Consider the following 21,327-nt stretch of genomic DNA (forward strand, 5'->3'; position numbering starts at 1 on the left):
AGAAACTATTCATTAGAAAAAATGCTTCTGCAATGGCACTATGCAATAATTCTTTGCACATTATTTGAAACACAGCTATTTACAATTTTTAGTAGTTTTTTTCATACAGGAGGAAAACTTAAAAAGAAACTAGACTAATAACCAGCTTCAACTCTTATGAGGGCAATCTGGAGAAAGCATTTTAACTGTGTAGACATAATCTTTCTTTTTTTTTTTTTTTCTTTTTTTCTTTTTTCTTTTTTAACGTTTATTTATTTTTGGGACAGAGAGAGACAGAGCATGAACAGGGGAGGGGCAGAGAGAGAGGGAGACACAGAATCGGAAACAGGCTCCAGGCTCTGAGCTGTCAACACAAAGCCCGACGAGGGGCTCGAACTCACGGACCAGTGAGATCATGAGCTGAGCTGAAGTTGGACGCTTAACCGACCAAGCCACCCAGGCGCCCCTAGACATAATCTTTCAATTAGCTACTAAGCACTAGCTGCATAAAATGAAAGACATTTATTTTCTTATGGATTGTACTTTTCCCAGAAATAATTCTCATTAATTACCAAATAAAAAGTATTTGTATAAGTTGGCTCAGTTCACATACTATTAAGGTACTGTTAAACCCTCACATTCCACTGATTTCCTAGATAGAGTAGAAATAGTTAAATAAAAAGCTTTCTGATTTACGTCCTTTAGTAATTCTCCAAAGTCACAGTGAAAAAATGCATAATAAAAGAAACACTTCATAGTTTCTTAGTACCTACTCTGGAGGTTCTTTTCAGAGATAAAGTGTTGTTAAGAAAAGTGACTATTGAAACTATTGAAACTCATCATGTTTCCATACTACAGATAATTGTGTCCAGTACCAGTTTTTTAATATAAGCCCATAAATTAATGGGAATTCTGAATTAAACTCCAGGTGTGCCCTTCTTTTGTGGTATATTAAGTTTGTCTTGTGGAATTAGCTTTTATGAAAATAACGTATTGGGGAAAAATATATTTTAAAGGTTTTATTTATTTTTAAATGTTTATTTTTGGGAGAGAGAGCACATGCGTGCACAAGTGAGGGAAGGACATAGAGAGAGGGACAGAGGATCTGAAGCTGGCTCTGCACTGACAACAGTGAGCCTGATGCAGGGCTCAAACTCAAGAACCATGAAGTCATGATCTGAGCTGAAGTACTGTGCTCAACTGACTGAGTCACCCATGTGCCCCTTAAAGGTTTTATTTTGAAGTAACTCTGTACCCAACATGGGGTTCAAACTCACAACCCTGAGATCAGTTGTATGCTTTACCAGCTGAGCCAGTGAGGCACCCCTATATTGGAAATATTTAATATTTTGTTTACAGGAATTTGTCACTTTTATGTACTAGCAAGTTAAATTGTATATGTTATGTAGGCAGAATCCCATTTTTACAATGGCAAGCTCTATCTAATACATTTATTCTTGTTTCCCATGGTATAGTCTTATGAATAGTAAATAAACTGAGGTTTTTCTCAAGCCCCTTTTATTTTCTCAATCTTTTTGCTGTAGTATTTATGTTTAGAAATTGTAATTTGATGCATTTATATGTAGAAATTATATTTGACTACCTTTACAAAATTACAAAAAAATATTGTGCTTTTCAAAATAAGCACAATCACATGTGTTGATTATTTAGGAGGAGATTTTAATTTTTGGGAGAGTGAAGAATGTTTTTTCTGGCAATTGGAAGACTCTTCTTTTTATTCTTGTTTTTAAGTAGGCTCTGCTCCCAGCATGGAGCCCAATGCAGGGTTTGAACTCATGACCCTGAGATCAAGACCTGAGCTAATATGAAGTGTCAGATGCTTAGCTGACCCAGCCACCCAGGTGCCCTGCAAATTGGAAAACTGTTGATCATCTCGGAGTTTTGCCTCAATCATGCCCCACTGCCTACCTTTTAAGCAATGACAGATATAATGAATGTTAGCTATTAGGTTTCTGTGAAGCTAGAATAAGCAAGAATAGTCTGAAGAGAAGGTGGGTAGTATTGAAGAACTTTGAGTGAATGGAGAGGTCAGGCCCAGTGTTACATAAATTATCAGTTAGGAGTTCAAGGAAGCTGCTTTGTGATTTTGTTTACATAAACTTTGGGTTGGTACTTATATAGATTTGGAAAGAAATATAATTCAGGATAATCTTCAGTTGGTTAGGTAGAACTTTTTGGAAGGTATTTTTGTATACTGCATATATTTGCTAACTGAAATACTAAGCATTTTTAGTAATAAATCACATGGGTTTTAAATAATGCTTTGTTGATTTAAAAAAATGGAGCATTTAGTAGACTTATTGGACACTTAAAGCGAGATCTTGAGTTTTAAAAAGAAGAAACAAACAAATTGATAGTGACTAATACTCTTTGTAATTATTGTTCTTTTTCACTTACAAAGTACATACATGTATGTAACACTTAAATTTTAAAAAGACAACTAATTTCTAAAGTCACAATGAATTATCAAAACATTTTAAGATTGGAATTTTCCAAATTTTATTAACACCCCTCCCCCCCACCATTCTTTTTGTATTACAGTCAAATGTAATTATAGCAAGAAGAAAACAAAACATGTTTTGATTGCTTTGCTTTGGTTACTAAAGAATACTCCCTTTTTATGTTTTCCTCATTCATTATCGTACAATGAACATTTATTTTGTCGATGCAGTTTAGAATAGGGTATTTCTTTATATTCATGTCCAAGGGACTTCGTTTTAAATTAGTTTTAAAAGTTGTGTAGCAATTTTGATGATGCTTATTTGAGCTCTTCTAAAAGGGATTCTTTCTGTACTTTTTGGCCATATTTATGTCTCTTTTGTTTTTTAAGACCTCAGTAGTGGAAGTAGAGGTTGTGATCATCTTGAAGAGGGGAGCAAAAATAAAGATGATACATTTTCTGATTCAAAAATGGAACCCACTCTGACTTCCAGGAAGAGAAAGAAAAGGCTTAGAAGTAATTTACCTGATTCTCATAATTCTACTTCTTCTTTGTATGAGTCAGCAGAACAGATAGTAAGTATAGGTATTTAGATGTCATGTGAAATAATTTATGCTATGATAAAAATGAATTGACTATGAATTAGATATTGTTCTTACAGCTTTCTGCTTTTGTCATCAGATTTCTTTCTTTTTTTGGCAATTTTTTAATTCTTTGATTTTTAAAAAATAATTTAAATGAAACTTTTTTCAGTAATATAGCTATTAGAGCAAATTTAAAATATGAACAAGTAAAAAAAATTAAATATGTTCCTTCTTTGATACCACTCCTTACTTAGTAGTTTGGTATTTATCCATCAGACTTGTTTTATTTTCTCTTATTTTAACAAAAACTATTAATACTCTATCCATACTGTCCAGTCAATTGCTTTTTCATATGCTGTGTAAAAGTACTACCAGATTTCTTTTATCAGTAGTAATTTACTTGCCAACTTCTTGAAGCCTTTCTCTGCCTAGAGTTTAGGGAGTTTGTTGCATATAAAGAATTATGATACTTCATGCACACATTACCTATTTTCAAAACTTAGTATACAGTTAATAAAAGTATAAGAAGATAATTTTTTTACTCCTTTGATTCACAAGGCCTTTCAGGACTTTTCAGGACCTTTGAGTTATAAACATGATTTAGATTTAAATGGTAATAGCAGTGTGACGGCAGTGATTGATGAATAGTTTTTCATATTGTTTTACTAAGTTTTAATTTTTTGCTTTTGTTAATGAAATCACATGATGTCATATGGTCTCATTACTTTTGCAAAATAAAATTGTAAAAGAAAAGTTCCTCTTATTCTAAGTTGACTTAGTTTGTGGGAGACCATCTAAACCACTTGTAAATACGTATGGGAATTTCCATATCCTGGCCTTTTAAAAAAAATGTTTGAGTATTTGATTGGACAGACCAACTCTCTATCTTTTTACTTGGGAAAAGTACTTTTTACTCCCTGGCAAGAGTAATATAGTATAATTGTGTAGTTTTCTGTCCCTGTATAATATTTTTACATTTATATTCTTCTTTAGGAATTCAAACTTTAAAAAATTCTTTAGCCAAATTTGAAAAGTACTAACTTTTTGTGTGCATTTATTTCTGTTCAGATAAAACAAGAAAATGACTCTACAGTATCTGCTGAGTTTAAAAAGTCAAGTGAAAACTATCATCAAGACTCAAAAGTGCTTGAAGAAATTACACCTGAACCTATAGAAAGTGATTTTGCTAAACTATCCTCACTTGATAGTCAGAAGTTGGCTTTGAGTGCTGCTCCCAAAAGTACCTCTGACTCTTCAGCCACTGAAACTTTTGAGAGCTCTAGTTCCACTGATTCCATGGGGAATTCTACCCTGGTTGAGAAGAATGAGAGTGAGTTGAATGTAATAGAAAAGCCTGCTTTAAGTGAACACAGTGAAGGGAACCAGTCTTTGGTATCCGTTGAACCAAGTAAGTAACAGTAGGATTGTAATATCTTTTAATTTTCTCTGCTTTAGTTAGTTGTTCTGTTTCTCCTCTCAAACAAATTTTTCCGAGGCAATAAGCTGTTTGTAGCATCACTGTGGAATATATTAACTTGAGGAAAAAAAGAGACTTGGAGTTTTGGGACTTTGTTGTAGTATTAATTTAGGTAAACAGTGGATTACTGGAAGGCAGGAGTATTTTTTTTTTTTTTTTTTACAGTTGTGAACTGTCATTCATCTTCTCAGTAGTTTTTATTTTTTATTTTATTTTTTTAAGTTTATTTATTTTATTTTGATAGAGCAAATGTGCATGCACACGTGCTTGAGGTAGAATGAACTTGAGATAGAATGAACAAGCAGGGGATGGAGAGAGAGAGGGAGAGAGAGAATCCTAAGCAGGCTTGGCACTGTGCGTTCAGATCTCAAGTGTGGTTCAGATCTCAAGTGTGCGTGAGAGCATGAACTGAAGCAGAATCAAGAGTCAGGTGCTTAACTGACTGAGCCACTCAGGGGCCCCAGCTCAGTAGTTTTTAAAAGGATTCTGGAAGGACCATTATTATTGACATTTTGGTTGATGAAGCTGAAGTGCAGAATTTGAGTGCTATATAATTATGGTCATTAATTTTGATTTATTTGCAAGTGTTTGGTACACTCACATGGTTCAAAAAAAGGTTTTAAAGGATATACAGTGACTAGTCTCCCACATCTTCTCTTATCCATCCATTGCTTCCTTCTGGAAGAAACTGAATGTAACCGGAGTTACAGTACAATTTAGAGTGGTGGCATAATAGATTTTTATTATTCTAACTAGAACTTGTTCCTAAGTTCTCCTCATGTCTTTATCCATTTTTAAATGTCTTGATCCTCCAGAAGATGAGGTTGTAGGTAACTGCTAAATAATAGCAGTGATATGGAATATTGCATTTAACTAGTATAAATCAGATAATGAATGGTAGTCCAGTTTCTAAGTTGAACAAAGTTAGATGATTAAATTTTAATGGTATTATGAAGGGATATGTTGCTTCAATTGGAAAGTTTTCTGTTTGATGTGTGATTATTGTGATACATTTAAAGAATGATTTTTCCTTTTTAGTTGTTGTTTCCAGTGATGAAGAAGGACCTGTTGAACATAAAAGTTCAGAAATTCTTAAGTTACAACCTAAGCAAGACCATGTCATCACTAATGACAATGAGAGTACTTCTGAAGCAGCATTGTCAGAACCATTGATGACATGTGAATCTGTACAGGTAATTTATTTCTGCTTTCTCATAGATTAACAGTGAAATATACACTATTGGCTAATGATTGTTTCTTTCATCAAGCAGAATATTATTGTAAAAATTACAAATTTTCTTAGTTTGAATTTTGAGATAATTTTCATATTAGTTTGAAGGAAATGTGTAGTTCTTATTTTGAAGTGAAGGAATTATTTTTTTGTCATTTATATTTTTTCAGTCTAAATATTCTATGACTTGAATACTTTTTTTTTTCTTAAAGATTCTAATTGGACAGTTAACCACTTTATCATAATTTCTTAGAATTAAACAGTTGCCAATATTAGTCTGTCTGGTCTTCCAGTACTGAGATTACTTTTTTCCTCACATGCTCTTAAAGCAGCATGATATAGAGGAATGAACATGGCTTATGGAGATTACAGACCTGGGTTCAAATCTTGACTCTGTCATTTGGGCAAGTCACTTAACTTCTTTAAGCCTGAGTTTCCTCATATGTTCCATGAGGATAATAAGATTATTTTAAGTGAAGTAACATATGAAAGCATTTAGAAGAGTGTCACAAACCTATCAATGTGGTAAGTCCTTTGTCTTTTCCTTCTTACAGAAAATAATAAATGGGAAATGTCTTGTTGCTTTAATGTCAGCGAGTTGTGTTTTGACATAGTACTACAAGAGTGTAGCTGTAAAATGAGGTTCAAATCATTTGTTTTCAGTATTCATTCTTATTATCAGCCTCTAATTATCCTATTTTAAAGAAATGATTATCAATGCAGATAATTTGATTATGATAATCATAATCATTAATCATAATCGTAATGATTATGGTAAACTTCTGTTGGTTTGTTTTTTAATAATGTCTGAGGCTATTATCCTCTAAGGTGTGATGAAGAATTGGGTCAGTTCTATAAAAAGTCTGGTGGTCTGATTATTGTTTCACTGCTGTTTCTGTTGCATTTGGTACTCTATACAGAAAGCACCTTAGCAGCTATGTTTGGAAGTTTTGTTAAAATGTAGCCATTTTTGCTTGATTGGGCAAGTAGCCTACTTAATGGTTTAGTTGTATTTGTAATGAAAACCGTGTCATTATTGATAAGGAGTTCAAATTTCTAAATGAATTATAGTTTCCTTGGCAGTATATACCTTGATAATACAGTGTGAAATGATCATATTATAAGAAAGTAACTTTTTTTGTAGAACTGACTGAATATGATCGCAACTAGGCAATAAATAATGTGAAGACCTACTAAGATCTATAGGGCAGCATACCTTAATATCTCCACACCTTCCTTTGTTTTCAGTTTTAAATGAAGTTATGAGAAACATGGGTTGGCCATTTTTAGGAGGTAGTTAGTCTTTGCAAAATTTGAGGCCCCAATGAGAAATTCTTTTTATCCATCTTCTCATTTTATCACTTAAAACACACACATGCTTACAAACAGTTAGCTGTCTAACTGATTAGAATCACCTGTAGTTGATTTGGTACCTGTTCTTTGAGGAATAAGAATAGAGTAAGCAATAAAAGATGAGAATGACAAAGATTTTTTTATTAAGCAGATAAATTCATTTGTGAGCTGAGTGAAGAATAATGAGTACTACATGTGTTTCAGAGTAAGAATAATCGCATTTCCTAGAGGTAGGAGGAGAGTGAATACACATGCATAATTGCTCTGGTGGTAATTTATTTAGTTGTTAGTGATGTTAGGGTTAAAGAGGAATAATGTATCAAGGGTAGGGAAATGTGGAGTTCAAAAAGTCATTTGAAAGCAGTTTAAAATTCAGAAGAGATTGTGGGAAACAGCTACTGCTGATACTTCCTGGTAGTCTGTTCTAATTTAAAAGTACAGTTATGTAGTTGTTTGGAAGCACTATGAATTTTGAAGTTTTAGGCAACTGGTTGGCTATTTTCAGACATGGAAAGAGTAAAAAGCATATAGATTTGATATAACAGATGGTTCTTAGGTACTTACATCCCTTGAAGTGCATTACCTAAGAGCATCATCTTGGTTTATGAAGCAATTGTATATGGTTGAAATAACCCTTGACCTGGAGATAGAAACCTGGGTTTGTTTCATCCTGACTTCATGACCTTGGACAAGTAACTTAACCAATCCACACATCTATTAGTTTTACTTATGAAATGGAAAAAAAACAAAAACAAAAAAACAAAACACCCAGACTACCTCATGGGGTGGTTATGGCGATTAAAAGACATAATATTTAGGAACTTATTTTAAACTAAAATACTATGTAAATCTTAATTTATTTCTGTTGAGCTAAAAATGAATAAAGCCTATCAGGGAATACTGAATTTACAATCATGGCTTTAATATAAAGGAAGATATATTTCTGGAGTTTAGGCCTATGGAGTTAATTTAAGATTCAACTATTAAGAGTAATAGTCTCAAAGTAAATCATATACTTTTTAAGAAAAAAAAATCTAGATAAGTATTTTTTCACAGTAAGAACAGTACAAAATCCTTCATAAACGCATTAATAATTTAAAGAAGTATTTCACTTTGAAAATCATTGTCACATTTGTATAATACTTAGGGTTATATGCATTTTATAATTTATTCCTTGTTAGGCTTCATCTGAATTATGTCCATATAATCCTGTCATGGAAAACATTTCCTGTATTTTACCTAGTAATGACATGGATCTACAACTGGATTTTATATTTACTTCTGTTTATATTGGTAAAATAAAAGGAGCTTCTAAAGGTTGCGTTACAGTAAGTATATTTAATATGTTTTTGTTTTAGATTTTGGACAAAGCATTTACATATTATCTTTTTTTTTTTTTTTTTTTTTTTACTACAAATGAAAATAGAATTGAGTTTAATTTTATATGGGACATTTTGAATATATATTATACCTACTTTGATACATGTCATTAATTGGGGGAAATCCTAAAATCATAAGAGAATATCTTAAAATTACATCTTTGATCTGACTATTCTAATGAAGATCATGTATGAAAATCATACATAGTACTGATATTCCTTGGGTTCCTAAACTTATTTGGTGGTAAAGTAAATTTTTATTCAGGGTATAGTTGAGAGCAAAAAGAAATCTTATTTTGCTGGCTTAAATTGTAAACTGAGTTCATCAAATTCCTAAATTTATTTAAAGGTCTCCAGGAATAGTTCCTATTCCATTTTTTTTCAGTGTTCTGTCTCACATATTATATTATGAAAACTATACTGGATTTTACTCTGTTCTCTATATTTTCTATTTCTGCCTATTAAAATTCTAACTATCTTTTAAGGTTTATCTGAAATACTTCCTCTTCTAGGAAACCTTTCCTGATTTCTCTTTTCTAACCAGAAATAACTTCTCCCTTTACTATGTACTTATAACACTTTGTACATCTGTTGTAAGATTTATTCTTTGTGTTCATAATTGTTTTTACATTTTTGCCTAAACCTCTCAATTTTAGCCTTTAAACATCTTGTGGTGAAGAGCCATACTTTTATTCGCTTTTACATCTTCCATAAATGGTTCACACCTAAATAGGCACTTAAAACGTTGGTTGAATTGTATTGACCATGTCAGATTATAACTGAGGTATTCTCCCAAAAGTTTTATTAATATTTACTGTGTTAGGGATAAGGCAGGGAATATTAAAATGGTAAGACATGGTCTGTGCATTCATGGAACTTGTAGTCTAATGGAAGAGACAGACACATAAATAGATATTTTGTACAATGGAAATATGGACAAGAAGGGTGCATATGGGAATATCTGTCTGGAAGAATCAGAGAAGACTTCACAGAGAAGCCAGCATACGATTTAAGACATAAAGTATATGTTTACTTGGTGACCATGCAGGAGGAAGACCTAATTTCATGTATAAATCTAGCAAATTCTGCGTTCTACAAACAGTAGTAACTTGTGATATAGTTAAAATTTATTTGGATGAAAACACAATAATAGTTTGTTTAAAATTAATATTCCCTAAGCAGTAGTTTTTAGATATTAATGATTTTGGCATGCCTGGGGTGATATTACAATTTTTTTCTGTTAAGGAATTTCATGCACTTTTTACAGTCTTCACTCCCCTTATCCCCATTTTACTTTTTTATTTTAAATTCAGTTTAATCACTTTTTTTCTGTTGGCTTCTTTGTGATGGTAAAAAATTAGATAATATAAATATATGACAACAATTGATTAGTCAGGGGAGGAAAATCCAACATAAATATTCAGCAGTGGATTGTCATTAGTTAATATATTAATTGTATATTACAGTTAGGTGGGCTTGTTATGGGCAAAAAAGAAGACCAAACAGAAAAGCAATTGAGGGGTGCCTGGGTGGCTCAGTTGGTTAAGTGTCTGACTTTGGCTCAGGTCATGATCTTGCAGTTGTGAGTTTGAGCCCCATGTCAGGCTCTGTGCTGACAGCTCGGAGCCTGGAGCCTGCTTTGGAATCTGTGACTCCCTCTCTCTCTGCCCCTCCCCTGCTCACGCTCTGTCTCTCTTTGTCTCAAAAAATACATAAGTGTTAAAACAAATTTTTTTAAGAGAACAATTGAATAAAGAAACAGTTTAAAGAATACCTATAATCTTGCTTGCCCAGAGACAATTGCCAGTAACTCTACAGTGTATATATCATTCTGTATTCTTCGTTAGATACATATATATGTTTAAATCAAAAGCATGTGACATATATACTGTTTCGTAACTTGCCATTATTATATGAAGTTAGTTCATGTACCTATTTGGGGGTATTTGTGTTGTCCTTAATTCCTGACTGTTGGGACATTTTGGTTGTCCCAGTATTTGTTATTGGTGGTAGGGGAGTGCAAATACTCAATAAATGTGATAAAGTAGGTTTTAAAAATGTGTTTCATGTTTGTTGGAACATTTGTTATAATTGAAATGAAAACTTAAATGTTTAAAGGAAAATAATTTAGTAAAATAAAGCAAATATATGCAGGTATAATATATGTATATGAAGAAATACTGAGAAGAACTCTACAAAAATTAAAACAGTTATGTTACTAAGGAGAGAGCATAAGCAATTTTAGAAATTAAAAATAATGCATAACATGCAAAAGGGAAAAAGGGAAAAGTCTTAAAACTTTCAAGGATTCGGGCACTTGGGTGGCTCAGTTGGTTAAGTGTCTGATGTTGGCTCATGTCATAATCTCATGGTTCATGAGTTCACACCCCTGATTTGCACTGTCAGTGCAGAGCCTGCCTGGGATTCTCTCTCTCTATCTCTCTCCCTCTTTCTGCACCTCACGCACTCGCATGAGTGAACTTGCTCTCTTTCTCAAAATAAATAAATAAACTAAAAAAAAAAAAACTTTCAAGGATTCAAAAGACGTATTTATTTTTATTATTTTTTAATGTGTATTTACTTTTGAGAGTTGGGCAGAGAGGGAGGGGGATAGAGAGAGATAGGGACACAGGATCTGAAGCAGCTCTGCGCTGATAGCACAGAGCCCCACGTAGGACTCAAACTCACAAATTGTGACATCATGCCCTGAGCTGTAGTCGGACGCTTCACTGATTGAGCCATCCAGGCACCCCTCAAAAGACTTTTTATATAATCTCTTTTCAGACACTGTTCATAATGCTCTGTAACTTAGAAATTGAAGAATTTTTTGTGGGGGAATAAATAAGATAATTAAACTCAGTCATTTCCCAGATGTTTAATGAGTATTAATGTGTTGTTCTAGAGGGGCGCCTGAGTGGCTCAGTCGGTTAAGCATCCGACTTTGGCTCGGGTCATGATCTCATAGTTCGTGAGTTCGAGCCCCGCATTGGGCTCTGTGCTGACAGCTCAGAGCCTGGAGCCTGCTTCACATTCTGTGTCTCCCTCTCTCTCTGCCCTTACCCTGCTCATGCTCTGTCTCTCTCTGTCTCAAAAATAAATAAACATTAAAAAAATTTAAAAAAAATAAATAATGTGTTGTTATAGATTAGCTAGAGATAGATATTGTTCTCACTCTCATGATAATTACATTTTAGCTAAACCGGAAAAATACCTAGAGTGGGAAACTACTTAAATCAGAGTCCATTTTCATAGAGTTGGACATTTAAGTTAGTATTATTTTTTAAGGTAGAGAATGCTGCAATGGACGTGAACATTTTAGTTTTTATTTCTCAACTTTGTTGATAGTGGGACAAATGTTTATTAAGTACGCATTGTGTTCAGAGAACTATACTGGCTTTTGTAAGAAGTTACAAAATGGATATGGTATGATTTCAGAGAACTGAGTTTACCTTACTCTGACAAAAACATCTGCCTTATTTTCCCAACAGGGGATTAAATTTTTGCTGGGAATAGGGCTTTGCTTTTGGGAGACGTTACATGTTGGCTTAGTCATCACACAAAGGTGTAAATGAATATCAGATCTTTGCCATGCTGAAAGATTTGGTAGGACAAGAATGCTTATTGTGGAAGAATGAGAGACTGATGACAAAGTTGAGGCCAAGATACTTAAATACACTACTTCTAATTCATAATTTTATAGTAATGTCTATAAAATCTCAAAAGCAAACATTCCTTATATTCATTTTTCTGTAACTAGTTATTTACATTTGCCAAGATATATTTTATGAGATTAAAGACACAGTGAAATAAGTCAAAATTTGAGAAAGGAAAATATACACCATATATATGTGTGTGTGTGTGTGTATGCATATATATATATATATATATATATATATATATATATATATATATATATATATAAACAGTTGTGTGAAAGTGACAGAATAATGAGATGTATTTGACTAAATTAAACTAGATAATACACTTAATCAGATGCTGTGTCTAATGATAATTGCTCCTTTTGATTAAGGCTTTTAATTTAAAGCTGACAGAGGTTCAGTAAGTTACCTAAATTTACCTACTTAACTGTTTGTATAAGTGGTAGAGTTAGAGATAGGATTTGAACCTCAAATTCAGCTTTTAACTCATATGTCCGTTTGCTTGAATTTTGCTTTAGTGGCTGACTTAGACTCTGCAATATGAGTTTTATATTTATGAAACTACAATATGAAGTAAGTCTTAAATTAGAAAAAGAAATGGAGTCACAGTAACCCTGTGGCTTCACTGGGCATTGTTTGCTACTTATCTGGAACTCTGTTGGTAGTAATTTAGGTAACCAGGTACCAAGACCCTTTTTGATTTTGTTTTGTGTTCACAGACTGTACCCTTCATTTGGTAAACAATTTCACAAATGTATTGATCAAAAGAGAACCTGAATAATAAATAAATAGGTATGAGTTTATTTGGCATTAATGGAAAAACAAACTTAAGAGCACAAGCCTATTTTAGGTAGAACATGTAAGATTTAGGTGCTCCACGATTCTTGAGTTTATTATAAAAACAATACTTAAGGTCAGATGTATACAAAAGATTCCTAGAGAAAATTAGTGTCCTGGCACAGAAAGAGCAGAAAGAACAAAAACCTGGCTAAATCCTCAGTTGGAAGGGGATTTGTAACATGGAAAGAAATATGAGTGCCAAAATGTCAACAAAGCCAAGAATTAAACCTTGTTTTGTGGTTTATTTACCAAAATCACTGATACCTTGTTGGGTTTCTTGGCAGTTTCTTAAGACTTTGTCTTATTTCTTCTATAAATATTCAGGAAACATTTTTGAAAATATGTTAAATAAAGTCTTACTGGTTTTTACAAATGAGCACATTGAGAATTAAATTACATGTGCTGGGTTCTTCCATAAAAACTAAGTCTTTACATTTTCTTGGTTTATTGATAAAAAGACTTGAGGGGCTCCTGGGTGGCTCAGTTGGTTAAGTGTCCGACTCTGGCTCAGGTCATGATCTCACGCTTAGTGGGTTCAAGCCCCACATCTGACTCTCTGCTGTCAGCACAAAGCCTGCTTCACATCCTTTGTCTCCCTCTCTCTCTCTGCCCTTCCCTTGCTCATGCTCTCTCTTTTTCTCTCTCTCTCAAAATAAACAAATAAACATTTGAAAATAATAAGAAAATAAAAAAAAGACTTGAGCACTTTTAGTATCGACTTTGAATATATACTTGTGTTTGAAAAAGAAAAATTGAAAATTTTGAATGGAAACATACGTTGAGTGGTAACTCATTTTTCTTTTCTGTTTTTTCTTTAGTTCACGACAAAGTATGTTAAGATCCCATTTCAAGGTAAGCTATCATTGTCTTATGATCTTTTTACACTGTAATTTTGAACATAAAATAGCAAAACTTTGAAATCTTTCTGCAGCCATAATTTTTTCCAGTATAGAAATTAAGTAAAACTAAGGTTAATAATGTGTTTCTAGTTAACACTTTTTTAAGCAGCTTCAAAAGGTGTTAAAGTGTTTTATAACATCGAAAATAGTAAACTATTGTTTTAATGGCTTGAATAATAAGGGACTCATGGTAACTTTTTGGGATTAACAGAAATAAAGTTTTGATAGCAAGAAGATTTTGGTATGATGAAATGTATGAAAAATAGGAAGTGTAAGGAAAATTTATAATGCTGTACAAAATATGTAAAATGGTTTTGCATAGGAGTTAGAAGAGATTTTTAATATCTTTTCTTATCTGAGTAAAGCAAAGTAGATGTGAAATTGTACCTATAATATGCAAAGACTCAGAACGTTTTCTTATTCTTTCCCCAAGTAAAATCATTTCAGAATAATGACACTAAGAAAAATAAGAAGCAATAGAGAATAGTCTCTTTAGAGAATGAATAAGGAAAAGAATGAGGAAGAAAAATATACACAAATATCCACTTCACAAGTGAACTAGGGAAGAGAGGAAGCTTCTGTTCCAAGACTGAAGAAGTGATCAAAGTAATTTTAATCAGACTCTGCAGGTACCCATGCACAGAACCACAATTATATATTATGATAATCTAATAATCAGGAAGCTGCTATAAGTGGTAAGAATAATAAGGCTAGGCACAGAATAAATATATTGATATTCCTAATTAGGATGTTTAAACAAGTTATAGAATAATATAACATTAACTTCTAAATAGAAGAAACAAAAACCTATGATTTAAAAGGAAATAATTTCATAAAAGAAAGTGCTTTTTTTCATTAAAAAAATACCTATGTGACAGTGCTTCTCTCATATTCTTTTTTTTTTTAATTAACTTGAGGTACAGTTGACATGTAACTTTATATTGGTTTCAGGTGTACACCATAATGATTTGGTATTTGTATATATTGCAAAATGATCCTGACTGTATGTCTAGTTAACATCTTTCCCCATACACAGTTGCAAAAGGTTTTTTTTTTTCTCTTTTGGTGATTGATGACTTTTAAGATCTCTCTTAGCAACTTTCACATGTGCAATACTGTATTAGTAATTATAGTCACACGCTTTAGGCTATATCCCCGTGACTTATTTATTTTATAACTGTAAGTTTATACCTTTTGACCCTCTTTACCCATTTTGCCCACTCCACCCTCTGTCTTTGGCAACCAGTAATCTGATCTCTATATCTATGAGCTTGTCTGTGTGTGTGTGTGTGTGTGTGTGTGTGTGTGTGTGTGTGTTTTAATTTCACATATAAGTGATATCATGCAGTATTTGTATTTCTCGGTCTTAGTACAATGCCCTTAGGGCCCATCCATGTTGTCTCAAATGACAAAATTTCTTTCTTTTTAGTGGCTGAATAATATTCCATTTTATATACATAACACATTTTCTTTATTCGTTCATCCTTTGATGGATATGTAAGTCATTCCCATATCTTTGCTATTGTGAATAATGGGACAGTGAACGTGGGGGTGCATGCATCTTTTTGAGTTAATGTTTTTTCTCTTTTCTTTTGGATAGATACTCAGAACTGGAATTGCTGGGTCGTATGGTAGTTCTCTTAATTTTTTGAGGAACCTACAGACTGTTTTCCACAGTAGCTGCACCAGTTTACGTTCCTACCAACAGTGTTCACGGTTCCCTTTTCTTTTTTTAATGTTTTATTATTTATTTTTGAGAGAGCACAAATGGGGAAGGGGCAGAGAAAGGGAAACAGAGGATCTGAAGCAGGCTTTGTGCAGATAGGCCGACAGCAGTGAGCCCAGTGTGGGGCTTGAACTCACAAACCATGAGATCATGACCTGAGCCAAAGTCTTGGACTCTTAACCACCTGAGCCACCTAGTGCCCCAAGGGTTCCCTTTTCTCCACGTCCTTATTAACACTTTTTTTTTTTTTTAAATAATGACCATTGTGACAGGTATGAGGGGATATCTCATTGTGGTTTTGATTTCCATTTTTATGGTGATTAATGATGTTGAGTGTCTCTTCATGTATCTGTTTGCCGTCTGTATGATTTCTCTGGAAAAATGTCTATTCAGTTTCTCTGCCCATTCTTCTTCTTCTTTTTTTAAAGAGAGAGATTGCACGTGCATGCCCACATGGGGCAGGATAGGGTGGGGAGGGTGGAGAGAGAGAAGGAGAGGGAAAGAGAAAGAGGGTACCTTAAGCAGGCTTCATGCCCAACATGAGCCCCATGTGGGGCTCAGTCTCACTATCTTGAGATCATGACCTGAGCTGAAAACAAGTCAGACACTTAACTGAGTGAGCCATCCAGGTGCCCTTCTGCTCATTAAAAAAAAAAAAAAAAGGAAAAAAATTTAACGTTTATTTATTATTGAGAGAGAGACAGAGACAGAGTGTGAGCACGGGAGGGGCAGAGAGACAGGGAGACACAGAACCTGAAGTAGGCTCCAGGCTCCGAGCTGTCCGCACAAAGCCCAGCACAGGGCTTGATTACGAACTGTGAGATCATGATTTGAGCCAAAGTCGGATGCTTAACTGACTGAGCCACCCAGGCATCCCTCTGCCCATTTTTTAAATGGATTTTTTTTTTCTGTTGGGTTCTCTGGGTTCTTTATATATTTTGGATATTAACGCTTTATCAGATATATGGTTTGCAAATATTTTCTCTCATTCCATAGGTTGCCTTTTCATTTTGTTAATGATTTCCTTTGCTGTGCAGAAGATTTTCAGTTTGTTGTAATCCCACTACATCATCTATAATCTATAAAGACCTGTGTAACAGAGCTACTTCTCAAATATGTATGATACAAACCTCAAAAATAATATTTTAGGTTTTAATAGTTAATATTTATATCTTGTTTCAAATATTGCTTTTATAACTTTTCTGTTCCAAGTTACTTTTGAAAGACATTTTTAATAAAAAATTATGGAAAGGTTCACGAGTTCAAGCCCCGCATTGGGCTCTGTGGTGACAGCTCGGAGCCTGGAGCCTGCTTCAGATTCTGTGTCTCTGTCTCTCTCTGTCCCTTTCCTGCTCATGCTCTGTCTTTCTCAATCTCTCAAAAATAAACAAGCATTTAAAAAGTATTTTAAAATTAACAATTAGGGAAAATACTCTCTTCAGTAGTAATGGCTTTATGATTTTGTAATATAAGAGGAAAACATTAGTCTTCTTCCACAAATTCTGTATATGCATATATAAAAATCTTTTATAAACAAGGCATGCATATAAAAAGGTTTTTATACATAAGGAACCTAGATCTAGATGTTTATTCTTTTTCAGTAGTAGCTGAGAGAAATAATGATTTACATATTAATATTAGCTATTAATTATGTTTGGCTGTGGCTTAAAGAAAATAATTTATTTTCCCTTTCCAAAGAAGAAATCCAGAGGTAGGCTGAAGAGGGCTGATACGGTGTTTCGTTTGGTCATCAGAGGTCCTGGCCCTATTGTTTTTGTACTGTGTCATTCCTAATGTATGACTTCTATTTCTAAGTTTGTCTCATGGTCCAAATGGCTGCTTGTACTTTAGTCATCATGGTTGCGTTCTAGGTAGAAAGCAGGAGGAAGGAGAAAATGGTAAAAACAACAACAACAACAACAACAACAACACACACATACCACCTATTTCTTGTCTTTTTAAAAAATTTGTTTATTTAGAGAAAGAGTGCATATGCACGGGAGAGGGGCAGAGGGAGGAGAGAGAAAGAGAAAATCTTAAGCAGGCTCCAGGCTCTGTGCAGAGGTCGATATGGGGCTTGATCTCATGACTGTTGTCATGTCCTGAGCCAAAATCAAGAGTTGGACGCTCAACCAACTGAGCCACTTAGGTGCCCCTCTCTTGCCTTTTTAAGGAGGTTTCTTAGATGTGCATGCCACCTAACGTCTACTTACATTTTCTTAGCTAGAAGGTAGTCCTTTGACCACACATCTATTTGCAAAGGAAGCTAGGAAATAGTTTCTAACAGCTAAGTATCTTGGTTTCTAAATAAAATTAGGGTCTGTTACTAAGATCGCTAATAGTGGGTAGGACAGATGATAGACAACTCCCATTTTCAGTTACTGCTATATTCCTGTTACAGAATAAACCAAATATTGGGGGAAAATTTGTAATGAGGTAAACTTTCCTTAATGATGGTGTTAAATCTTTTTTCTAAAGAAAATTAAGCTTTTATGCCAAGAGGTTGGTACATTTGGATTAGTAATAATTGTCTAGATTGCACAGAAATAATATCAATTATTTGGGGTTATGAGCTGACTGAGGAAGAAATGCTGAGAAGTTTCCTGAAGGTTTTTACTCTTTTAATCTTTTTGTCTTTGCTGCCAGTTTCACTGACATTTTTCAGAATGGGGAAGTTACATAGCTTATGGATTAGAAGAATTATTGTTGTTAAGATGTCCATACTACCCAAAGTGATCTGCAGATTCAATGTAATACCTATCAAAATCTCAATGACATTTTTTATAGAAATAGAAAAAACAGTTCTAACATCTGTCTGGAACAACAAAAGACCCCAAATAGCCAAAACAGTCGTGAGAAGAACGTGGCTGGAGTCCTCATACTTCCTGATTTCAGACTATATTACGAAGCTATAGTAATCAATATAGTTTTGTATTGGCATAAAAACAGACACATAGAACAGTGGAACGAAATTAAGAACCCAGAAACAAACCCAGGCATATATGGTCAGTTAATTTTCAACAAAGGAGCCAAGAATATACAATGGAGACAGGATAGTCTTTTCAATAAATGATGTTGGGAAAGCTGTACAGCCACAAGGAAAAGAATGAAACTGGACTCCTACCTGTATTATATACAAAAATCAACTCAAAATGGATTAAAGCCTTAAATGTAAGATCTTAAGCCATAAAACTTGTGAAAAAACTTATCCCCAATGCTTTTTTCTATCATTCTTGGCAATGATTTTTTAGGATTCGATACTAAAAGCAAAGACAGCAAAAGCTAAAATAAACAAGTGGAGCTACATCAAACAAAAAAGCTTCTGCATAGCAAAGGAAAGAATCAGCAAAAAAGAAAAAGCATTCTGTGGAATATCTGAGAAGGAGTTAATATCCAAAATATATAAAGAACTCAGAGAATTCAGCAGGAAAAAAAAGTCTGATTGAAAAATGGGCAGAGGAACTGAATACACATTTTTCCAAAGAAGATATACAAATGGCAAATAAGCACATGAAAAGATGGTAAACATCACTAATCATTACAAAAATGTAAATCAAAACCACAATGAGATATTCCCTTACACCTGTTAGAATGGCTATCATCAAAATGGCAAGAAATGAGCAAGTACACTGTTGTTGAGATTGTAAACTGGTACAGCTACTGTGGAAAATGGTCTATAGACTTAAGAAATTACAAATAAAACTGTATGATCCAGCAGTCCCATTTTTGGGTTTATATCCAAAAGAAATGAAAACGGGATTTTGAAAAGATATATGCACCCCTCATTATTCATGTAGCCAAAATTTGGAAGCCACCTAAGTGTCTGTTGATGAATGGATAATTTTGTGGTGTATATGTACAATGGAATATTAATCTTGAGAAAGAATGAAATCTTGCCATTTGTGACAACATGGATGGACCTTGGGGGCCTTTACTAATTGAAATAAGTCAGAGGAAGACAAATACTGCATGATATTGCTTATATGTGGAAACTAAAAAGGCTGAACCATAAATACAGACACCAGCCATCGTGGTTACCAGGGACTGGGACATGGGGGAAATGGGAAGATGTTGGTCAGAGAGTATAGACTTCCAGTTATAAGATCAATAATGTACAGAATTGTGATCACAGTTAATAATACTGTTATTATATACTTGAAAATTGCGAAGAGAGTTGATCTTACATGTTCTCATCACGAATATGAAATGGTAGTTACAGAGGTGTTAGCTAATGCTTTGATGGTAATTGTTTTGCAATAAATATATCAAATTAACATTAGCTTAAACTTACACAATGTTATATGATAATTTTATGTCAGTAAATTTTATCTGGAAAAAATAAAATGAAAGGTCAAAGTAAGTGTAAAAAAAAAAAGAAATATAAAGCAGAATAGCTAGGTAAAGAGAGAGAGGGAGATAGGGAGAGACAGAGCAGACTTTAAATGGCCTAAGTCAGTATGAAAGACTACAAAATAGATGCAAAGAGAAAGAGAACAAAAGAGTAATGAAAAGAAAAAAGTTTAAAAATACAAAGATAGAATAGAGGGAGGAATGAAAGGAAAGGAGAAAGGAGAGATAAAGGGATAAAAGAAGTAGAGAAAGGGAGGAAGTTAAGAAGAATGGAAAGCAGGCAGTATACAGCAAGGTAAGAATAGAGAAAGAAAAGGACAGTGAATAAATTAGACTGAGAAAAGATAAAGAAAAAAAGCTATCAAAGAGAGAAGAAAAAGGAAGTGGCCAAGATGGGAAAGGGGAGGCAAGAGAGAGAAGTTTTAAGTGATGAGTCTTTAAGAATAAAATACAAAAGAAATGAAGGAAAGAATGTGGGAATGAGAGATAAAAAGAAGGGTTTGAAAGGAGGAGCCAGTAAGAAAATAAAGTACAATAGTGGACAGTGGGGAAAGAAATCTAAAAGTAACTCAGTCAAAATGCTACAGTAAAAATAAGATTGATGACTGGGTGACAGCTAGATAGGAAGGTAGACAGATATGTAGGCAGCTGTACAAAATACAAATAGATCCATAGGTAGGTGATGGATAGGTAAGTAGGTAGCTAGAGACTGATAGGTAGAAGCGATTTTAAAAAGGATTACCCAAGAAAATGTCAATAAACAAGAGGCAGAAAGAGAGTTAGAAAGGGAAAGAAGAAATGTAAAATGTTTTTAAAAATTTCCATGAAATAGAGAGTAAGTAGGCAGGTATGCATGCAGACAGACACAGAGGAAAAAATTGAAACACAGAAAAGGAGCAAGAAAAAGGCATGGAGAAATGGAATAAGGGAAGGAGAGAATGAATGAAGGAAAGAGGAAATATGAAAGAAATAAAGACAAGATGTTTAAAATGGATTAATTGATTATAAGAAAATATTTAAAAGTAGAATGGCTCGTGTGGGAACATTAAGATGACTAGTTAAGTATGTAAGTACTTATTGTAAAATGCTTTTCAAACTTCAGTGTTGAGTGATATGAATCATCTGGGGTTTTTGTTTTTGTTTTGTTTTATTTGTAAATCAATTCTGATTCAGTACATCTAAGGTGTGGCCTGATATTCTACATTTGTAACAGGCTCCAGTGTGATGCCAGTGTCTCAGGCTCAGAAGTAGATTTTAAGTAGCAAGGTGCCAGGAGATAATAGGAGGAGGAGTACGAAGAGATTTGTTTCAAATAGGTATTCATCTTGAGTTTATACTTAACCAATACTTGTATTAGTTGTTCAACTGCTTGTTTTCTTAAAGTTGGGT

At 33.6% G+C, this 21,327-nt stretch overlaps 1 protein-coding gene across 11 annotated transcripts in view; it reads left to right on the plus strand.

The window, feature by feature from the left end:
- Positions 1-21,327, plus strand: part of SENP7 (SUMO specific peptidase 7) — a 155,073-nt gene that overhangs the window by 109,532 nt on the left and 24,214 nt on the right. For 10 of the 11 annotated variants that reach the window (XM_058731544.1, XM_058731549.1, XM_058731551.1 and 7 more), the window contains 5 exons: positions 2,831-3,015; positions 4,093-4,432; positions 5,540-5,694; positions 8,267-8,413; positions 13,782-13,815. In XM_058731544.1, the coding sequence (XP_058587527.1) occupies positions 2,831-3,015; positions 4,093-4,432; positions 5,540-5,694; positions 8,267-8,413; positions 13,782-13,815 (861 nt within the window). The remainder of the gene's footprint in view (positions 1-2,830; positions 3,016-4,092; positions 4,433-5,539; positions 5,695-8,266; positions 8,414-13,781; positions 13,816-21,327) is intronic. The other variant, XM_058731550.1, reaches the window with a different exon arrangement.

This window comes from Neofelis nebulosa, chromosome 5, assembly GCF_028018385.1.
Source record: "Neofelis nebulosa isolate mNeoNeb1 chromosome 5, mNeoNeb1.pri, whole genome shotgun sequence".
Taxonomy (NCBI): Eukaryota; Metazoa; Chordata; class Mammalia; order Carnivora; family Felidae; genus Neofelis; species Neofelis nebulosa.